An 8,767-nucleotide genomic window follows, 5' to 3' on the forward strand; every position below is an offset into this window, starting at 1 on the left:
CAAACAGGCTTGTGTTAGTTAGACCCTTTGTCCCTGTGACAAACACCTGAGAGAACAACTTATAAGAGGGAAGAAAGATTACTTTTGGTGCCCATTTCAGTCCTTTTCTGCTTTATGCCTGAGGCATGGTAGTAGGGGGTGTATGATAAAGACTATTTACCTCAGAAAGGTGGAAAGCAGAGACAGCAGGACAGGGGCCAGGTAAGACTCTTCAGAGGTACTTTCTCCATAATGAATTTCCTGCAGCAAGTTCCCACCTCCTAAAATTTCTAATATTCTCAAAGTGGCACTCCTAGGTGGGACTAAACTTTTAGACAGAAGTCTCACTATTGTACCATAGTGGGCCTGAAACTTGCTTTATAGATCAGGCTAGCTTAATTCACAGGGATCTGCCTGTCTTTGCCTCCCTAGCATTGGGGTTAAAGGCATGCACCACCACACCCAGCCTGAGCACTAAACTTTTAATGTGAATCATGTAAGGATATTTCACACTGTATAATTAGACTTTCTGGGGGGGGGGCCTCATTATTTGGACCAGCCTCCAAATAATGACACAGAGTCTTTTATTAATTATGAAAACTTGACCTTTATCTTAGGCTTGTTCTTAACTAGCTCTTGTAATTTAAATTAACCTATTTCTAGTACTACGTTCCACCACATGGCTTTTTACCTCTCCTCCATTCAATATGTCCGACTCCCTCTATGTCTTGCTGGCATCTCTTCTGTACCCCAGATTCTTCTCTAGTTCCTCTCTCTCCCCAGAAGTTCCGCCTAATCTCTCCTGCCTAGCTATTGGCCATTCATCTTTTTATTAAACCAATGACAGCAATACATCTTCACACAGTGTACAAATATCCATAACAATACTGGATCCATAGCAATGTTTCACCTCTTAAGTTTCTGTTACTTCGCAATAATGCTATTTGTGGATTAACACCCTCATGATCCATAACTTCTCAAGAACACTACTTGAAGCCTGTGAGATGGCTCAACAGAAAAAACATTTGCTACCAAGCTTGATGACCTGAGTTGGAGCCCAGGCCCTGTATGGTGGAGGAGTAAACTAACAATTCCAAATTGTCATCTGACCTCCATACATACACTGTGGCACATTGTAGTAAGGAGGCCGCTTGTTGGTTCCCAGCCACTTAGCCCCAAAATAATCACACAGAAACTGTATTATTTAAATCACTGCTTGACCCATTAGCTCTAGCTTCTTATTGGCTAACTCTTACATATTATTTAATCATCTCCATTAATCTGTGCATCACCACGAGGCTCTGGCCTACCAGCACAGTTTCAGCACATCTGTCTCTCGTGGCGGCTCCATGGCTTCTCTCTTGACTCCGCCCTTCTTTTCCCCAGCATTGTTTAGTTTTCCCTGCCTAACTCTGTTCCCCTGTAGCTCTGGTATAGGCCCAAAGCAGTTCCTTTACTAACCAATGGTATTCACACCATACAGAGGGAAATCTCACATCAGCACATGTTCTGCAACCCCACCCCCCTAAAATAACAGCAAAATAAGTGAATAAATAAGCATAAAAATAAGTCTTTAATGTCGGTCAATGGTGTTGTCTGTCAATGAAGAGTCAAATAAGGAGATACACATGTATTTATATCTGCTGCCCACCCTTTGTATATATGTTGAAATAGGAAAATGCCCAAGAATAGTGTTAGAAAAATAGCTTTGATCCCCACTATTCAGAAAGTTGAAGCCAGTGGATCACTAACTTGAAACCTGTATGGACTACAGAATGAGTTTAAGGCCATCCTGGGCAACTTGATTAGTTCAGTCGTGTCTCAAAAATAAAAAAAAAATAATAAAAGGATGGGGACATGGCTTAGTGGTAGGATGTGCCTAGACGTGTTCAAGTCCCTGAACTCAATCTCTGGCATTGCAAATTAATTATATATGTTTAATATAGGACAATTTGCTTGATAATGGTTGTTTGACCCTATGTGTATGTTAGCATATGTAAGAGAAACTATGGAGGAACATAACCTATTGATAATGGTGGTTGCATCTTCAACTGAGGCAGAGACAGGTAAGATAAAGGAATTAGTATAGATACTAATACATTTTTGTATTTAAATATCTTACAAAGAGAATGTGTTAATTTTGTAATCATTAATAATTTATGAACACAGGTCAGGATTTGCCTAACAACATTTTTCATTTTTAAGTAAAAGATGTTTATAAATCTAATAGATCTGGGACTGCTTCAGGCCAATTCTAATAAATTGTAATTTAGAAAACAAAAACCAATAAAACTGGCATTTTGCTTGATTGGCAAGTCTCTTGAATATATGAAGCTCATATTAAAAGATGATTTAAATGTTGGAAGAGCAATTTTGAGACCTTGAAAGGAATCAGCCTGCTCCATTCATCAGGATGTAGACAGGAATTGTTAGCATGAATATAGCATGAATTCCCACTTCCTTATATACATCATTTCAGGTCCCTGCTTTTGCACCTGTTCTTCCACTTCAATTTTTTTCTGTATTTCCAAAATTGCTATTTTCTTATCTTTTTGGAAGAAGTTGCACCAAGGCATTAATATTCTCAAATGTCTCATTTCTGTTCAGTCTTTCATGAAATTTCTGTACCTACCTAGTCCCGGTTAGGCATACCTCTAATATATTTTAGCTTATATAGTCTCATTTGAAAGTTTACAAGCTTTCTGAAGGTACACTAAATAAGTCCTCCACCTGTGCCAAGTGTGTGTGTGTGTGTGTGTGTGTGTGTGCGCGCGCGCGTGAGTGTGTTAGACTGAAATAGACATTGTCATCATCCCTCATTCTTCACATTATTTTTTAAACCTAGTGATTGGCTTAGTCCGTCTGGTCGGTGATCCCCTGGTGTCTTCCTATGTCTGCCTACCATTGCTGGGACTACAAATATAACTGTGCCCAGCCTTTTATATGTGTGCTAGTGATCCAAACTTAAGTCTTCATGCGTGCATCTCATGCATTCTACCTACTAAGCCATCTCCTCAGTCCCTAGACTAAATCTTTTTGCTCTTACTGCCTCCAGGCTTAACACTAAGTAAGCATCAATGAAGGTTCATGTAATTAATCATTTGGAAATTCATTGTAAATACTAAAATCAACTGATACTACAAACCAAGTTTTAATGTGAACTGCTATAGATTTCAATTGCTATAGGTTTCACTTGTTCTTGGGTGTTTGTTGTATGTAAAGTACTGCCTGCGAATGCTGGAGAGAGGGTGATTAGCTCTCAGTCTGGTGGAAGAGTCGAACTTCAGACACTGAGATTTTCTGATCATTACAAAAGCAAATGTAATGATCTGTAATGATTTTAAGAGTGAAAGGACAGAATGCTTTTGAAGAACTCAGTCTATGGGACCTGCAGGGCTGTGTGCCTATAGGAGGCTGGTGCACTGAACAGAAGCCAAATCCCATGGTTCCTTGGAGGTCAGACACAAAAGGTTTTTAGGTAGTGATATTTCTATTTCTTGGTTTCACTTGTGTTTCAGAGTCTCTGTATCTTAGGGTTGTGTTTTAAGAAATATCATATTTGTTGGGCAGTGGCGGCGGCACACACTTTAATCACAGCACTTGGAAGGCAGAGGTATGTGGATTTCTGTGAGTTTGAGGCCTGCTTGGTTTTCAAAAGTGAGTTTCAGGACAGCCGAGACTGTTATACAGAGAAACTCAAGCCTTCCCTCCTCCCCCCACCAAAAAAAGAAGAAAGAAAAGAAATACCATGTTGAGTGAATCATTTGCACTTTATATTTCTCTGTGTTTCAGAATACTTACGTACTTTTTAAATTTCTGTCTTGAAGCAGAGAAGTGGTGAATCTGTTAAAGTGCACCAACTTGATGTTGCTATTCCTTTGCATCTCAAAAGCCAGCTGAGGAAAGGGCCCCCACTTGGTGGTGGGGAAGGAGAGACTGAATCTGCAGACACAATGCCATTTGTCATGTTAACAAGAAAAGGCAATAAACAGCAGGTAAGAAATGTCCACTGTGTAGTTAATTGGTGGTTATCAGGTGTGAGAATTAACTTTGTTTTTTTGTTTTGTTGTGTTTTTTTTGGTTTTTTCGAGACAGGGTTTCTCTGTGGTTTTGGAGCCTGTCCTGGAACTAGCTCTTGTAGACCAGGCTGGTCTCGAACTCACAGAGATCCGCCTGCCTCTGCCTCCCAAGTGCTGGGATTAAAGGCGTGCGCTACCACCGCCCGACTGAGAATTAACTTTGTTTAATAAATTCTAAGTTACCCTTTTCCTACAAAAAGAGATGAGAACTTTTTAAATATTCAGTGATAGAAATATTATCTATTATATGTGTGGAAGATGCATTGATTGACTTTTACAGAATAGATGTGTGTCAATGGAAAGGACTTTTAAATTCTAAGTACGTATATATTCATAAGAATATATAAATTCCAAAATAAAAAAAGAATATATAAATTCCTTGACTTCACATAGTAAACTTCCTCCTTCATGGTAGGGAGGAAGAAGATATTGACTAACATCTCAAGAAAATGTTGAACTGCCAAAGGTTTTCTTGAAATTTGTTATCTGACCCCGAGCCTTCTCTTATATATTCTTACTATTCTTACTATGCTCTCCTACTTTGCTATATGTTACATATGGCCTCTCAAAATCATTTCCCTGACTACTAAGCCATTACTTTGGGGATTCATGTGTTCATTTAGCACGGGGTTTTTGTTTTTTGGTTTTTTGAGGAAAGGTTTTCTGTAGCTTTGGGACTTGTCCTGGAACTCACTCTGTAGACCAGGCTGGCCTCGAGCTCACAGAGATCCGCCTGTCTCCCGAGGACTGGGATTAAAGGTGTGTGCCACCACTGCCCAGCCATTTAGCAGATATTTACTGAGCATCAGTTCTGCTCCATTAAGCATGTCTATGTGTCTAGGTCCTAGGACTATAGTGACACACACCATGAAATACCTGTCTTCATGGATCTTATGTCTCACTGAGATGATAAAACCTGGTATACAAGGATAAAAGCCAGCACTCAGACACAGCTCCTGGATGGACATGTATTGGTTCTGTTTGTATGCTTTATTATTTCTGATATCAGGTTCATTTCTAAAGTTGATTAATTCATGTAATAATTGACATTTTTCCATTCTAATATAAAGTAAAATAATGGTATATATTAGAATTAAATACTAGATTTTATGAAATAAGGTAGCTGCCACAGGTAGATAAGTGTAATACTTGGTTTTCATGTTATTCACATAGCCATTTGGCATATTTGTTTCATGCTAAGCCCTTTATTTCGACCATAAGTTAAGCAAATTCTTTCTTGGAGCTTCATGCTGGTTTAGGGAACCATAAAGTCAAGAAAGTCACTGTCAGCTTGGGATAATGTGAGGGAAATAAAGCAAGATGAAAAGAGACAGTAGCAAGGCTAGAGACATGGAGACTTTCAGTGATTGTGATGGAAAGAAGAGTCTGTATTTAAAGTAATGATGCCAGCATGGTGAGATGGTTCTGTGGGTGCAGGTGACAGGCTGAGTTCAATCCCAGAACCCACCTGGGAAGAGAGAGCTGACTCCCAGAAATTGTCCTCTGACATACACACGGTATCTATATCTATCTATCTCACACACAGAGACAAACTGAAAAACTAAATCTAACTATAAAAACAATCAAAGGTCTTTCTGGAGATGGAAGCTAAAGAACCTAGGAAGAGAATATGGTAAGCAGGAATCCCTGAAAGATTAGCATGGTGAATGCCACCATTTGGTCTTGGATGTCTGCTTCTCTGTCCATTTCTCCTCTACAGCCCTGGGCCCAGCTTGCCTCCCTGCTATCCTTTCAAACTTAGCTCCTTCTGGATCCAGTAGCTGAGACCCAGTCTCGTCACTTCAAGAACAGAGGAACACCTTCCACAATTCCCTAGGTCCTCCAAGCCTAACTCCAGCCCTGAATTGGCTTCTTGGGGACAAAAAACGCTCTGCAGCACCATGCTTACTCACCACTCACCAGTGCCAGCAGATGGCAGCCCAGGCAAAGACACTGACTCCCTACACACACCTGCTTAGACCTTAGCATGGAACTCAGCCACTTCTTGGACCTGGTGCTCAAAGTGGGCTGCCACTTACATGCCCTCAAGCCTTGTTCCAGAACCTAAAAACTGCCACATTGCAATATCCTTCATCCCCTGCACCTTCCCAAGGAACTAGAGTGGGTACAAGTACTCAAACCTTGGGAGTAGGTAAAATCGGGGAGTCTCTATTCTTAACTATCAAGCTGCTAAGCAGATGTGAGGGCCGAGGGCTTGCCCCTTGGAAAAGAATCTTCACTTAACTTAGTTAAGACCTGATACCCTTCCTTCTTTTCCAGTAAGAAAAAAAGGAGAAATTAAGACAATCACCAGCACCCTAGCCCCAAGGCAGAGGGGCACAGAGGCAAAACCTTGGAGCCATGCTTACCCACCCTCCACACTGCCACTTCCAGTCTGTTTGATGTTTGGGCTATGTGACTAGATAAAATTCCCCTCTGCAATTTTTTAATTTGTAAATGAGTATCTCTGTTCTTGTCCATAATTTCTTATTTAGATAAGGGATTATAGAAGTCCTACTTTATAACATTCTTTTGCAGCTGGTAAGTAAAGAAATCTCGATAATATCAAAATAATAGGGCCAGCAAGAACTTTCCATCATGCCTAATGTTAAAGTTAACATGTCAAAATCAGACACTGGCTTCCATCATCATGTCTACCTTCTCTGTGCATGCGCACACACAGCTCTAACCAGGTCTCATTGTGTTTTCATAAGGCCCACCCTCTCTGTAGACCAGGGCTGTTTTTCTATGCTCACTCAGTCTAAAGAGGAAAGGGAGAGCCGGTTTTGGTAAGAATCCTAAATTAGGTGTTATTCCCTGATCTTTGCCAAAACTGCTTCTCAGTTACCTGGTCTTGATATTTTACCACTGTAACCAGGGTTCTCAAATCCCAAGTATTGAACTTTTTCCCTAGGCTACTTAGATTTTTGAGCTAGACTTTTTTTTTCTTTTAAAGGAAACTTAGTCATCCCATTTTAGGTCTCCTTTATCTTTCTCTCTGCTCTTCCACTGTACTCCCGACCCATGCCAATGGCTTTTCTTGGCACAAAAAAAAGTAAGTCTGAAAAGGTCATTTAATTCTAACATTTTAAGGCATAATACAGCGCATAAAACCTTTACATGTGTGGGGGTGGGGACAAAGAGTAGTGTTTAGCTACTATAATTAGGTATTTCTTGGTTCCCATTACTGCATAACTACTCATGTCTTGGCATGTACCTTGGGTCCTCAGTTTTATTAACTAAAAATAAGCTTAGTAATATCTTTTCTGAAGAAAAGCTATACAATAGTTTTCCTCTTTATTGTATTCAGGTACACATAAAAATCCATTTATCAGCATGCACATGCTGTTTAGTCCATATACAACTTGTAGGCTTTGACAGTACATCGAAATATACCTCAAGGCTAGGCATGGTGATACACACCTGTAATTCTCAGAGGCTGAGACAGGTCATTAATTTGGAGGCCAGTTTCAGGTAAATTATTGGAAGAAGCATCATGGTATTTTGTAGTCTGAATAAGTGTATTTTGTTCTTTTTTTTTTTTATTTACCATTTGGGTGTTGGCTTTTCTATAAATGTGAAATCTGTTACTGTATAGGAATGTTTAATTCTTCACCTCAGTGAAAGATCTCTTTGTGACAGGATTTCTGTTTAGAAAAACCTTACTGTGGTAGTCATCTGCAGAAAAAATTTATCAGTGAAGTGAGTTGGTAAAGGGAAGTAAAAGTGCCAAAAGTTAATGTCTATATTTATGTATTTATTGATTTGATCATTAAAAATGTTTTAGCATAATAGCTCTGTTATATACTTTAGCATATTTTGTTTTTAAAAAGACAAAGTAAATCAGGCAGTGGTAGCACACACCTTTAATCTCAGCACTCAAGAAGTAGAGGCAGGTGGATCTCTTAAGTTCCAAGCCTACCTGGTCTACAGAGTGAATTCCAAGACACTCAGGGCTACACAGAGAAGTCCTGTCTTGAAGAAGGAAAAAAAAAAGTTGGGGTTAGAGAGATAGCTCAACAGTTTGGTGTTTGCAGTACAATCATGAGGACCAGAGTTTGGATCCAAGCACCCATATAACAAACCAGAATCCTACAGACACACGTAATTCAGTCTGAGGAATCCAGCACTCTTTTCTCCCTCCCTCAAGCAAATGTGCAAATAAAATGAATTTTTAAAAAAAATGTAAAGTAACAGATTCAACACAATGCCCAGCAAAATCCCAGCAAAATTCTTCAAAGACCTCAAAAGAACGGTACTCAACTTCATATGGAAAAGCAAAAAATCCAGGATAGCTAAAACAATCCTGTACAATAAAAGAACGTCTGGAGGTATCACAATCCCTGACTTCAAACTCTACTAAACAGTACAGTGCTACAGTACTGAAAACAGCCTGGTTATGGTATAAGAATAGACAGGAGGACCAATGGGAACCAAATAGAAGATCTGGACATCAGTCCACACATCTTCAAACACCTGACTTTTGACAAAGAAGCAAAAAATATCAGATGGAAAAAAGAATGCATATTTAACAAGTGGTGCTGGCATAACTGGATATCAGCATGTAGAAGAATGAAAATAGACCCATATCTATCACCATGCACAAAATTCAAGTCCAAATGGATCAAAGACCTCAACATAAAGCCAGCCACACTGAATCTTATAGAAGAGAAAGTGGGAAGTACACTTGAATGCATTGGCACAGGGAA

At 39.5% G+C, this 8,767-nt stretch overlaps 1 protein-coding gene across 8 annotated transcripts in view; it reads left to right on the plus strand.

Annotated features, from left to right (window-relative positions):
• Upf2 (UPF2, regulator of nonsense mediated mRNA decay) overlaps positions 1-8,767 on the plus strand; it is a 101,198-nt gene that overhangs the window by 83,751 nt on the left and 8,680 nt on the right. For 6 of the 8 annotated variants that reach the window (XM_026783014.1, XM_005354864.3, XM_013349045.2 and 3 more), the window contains one exon: positions 3,807-3,974. In XM_026783014.1, the coding sequence (XP_026638815.1) occupies positions 3,807-3,974 (168 nt within the window). The remainder of the gene's footprint in view (positions 1-3,806; positions 3,975-8,767) is intronic. The other 2 variants (XM_013349043.2, XM_013349044.2) reach the window with 1 other exon arrangement.

Source organism: Microtus ochrogaster, chromosome 16, assembly GCF_000317375.1.
Source record: "Microtus ochrogaster isolate Prairie Vole_2 chromosome 16, MicOch1.0, whole genome shotgun sequence".
Classification (NCBI taxonomy): Eukaryota; Metazoa; Chordata; class Mammalia; order Rodentia; family Cricetidae; genus Microtus; species Microtus ochrogaster.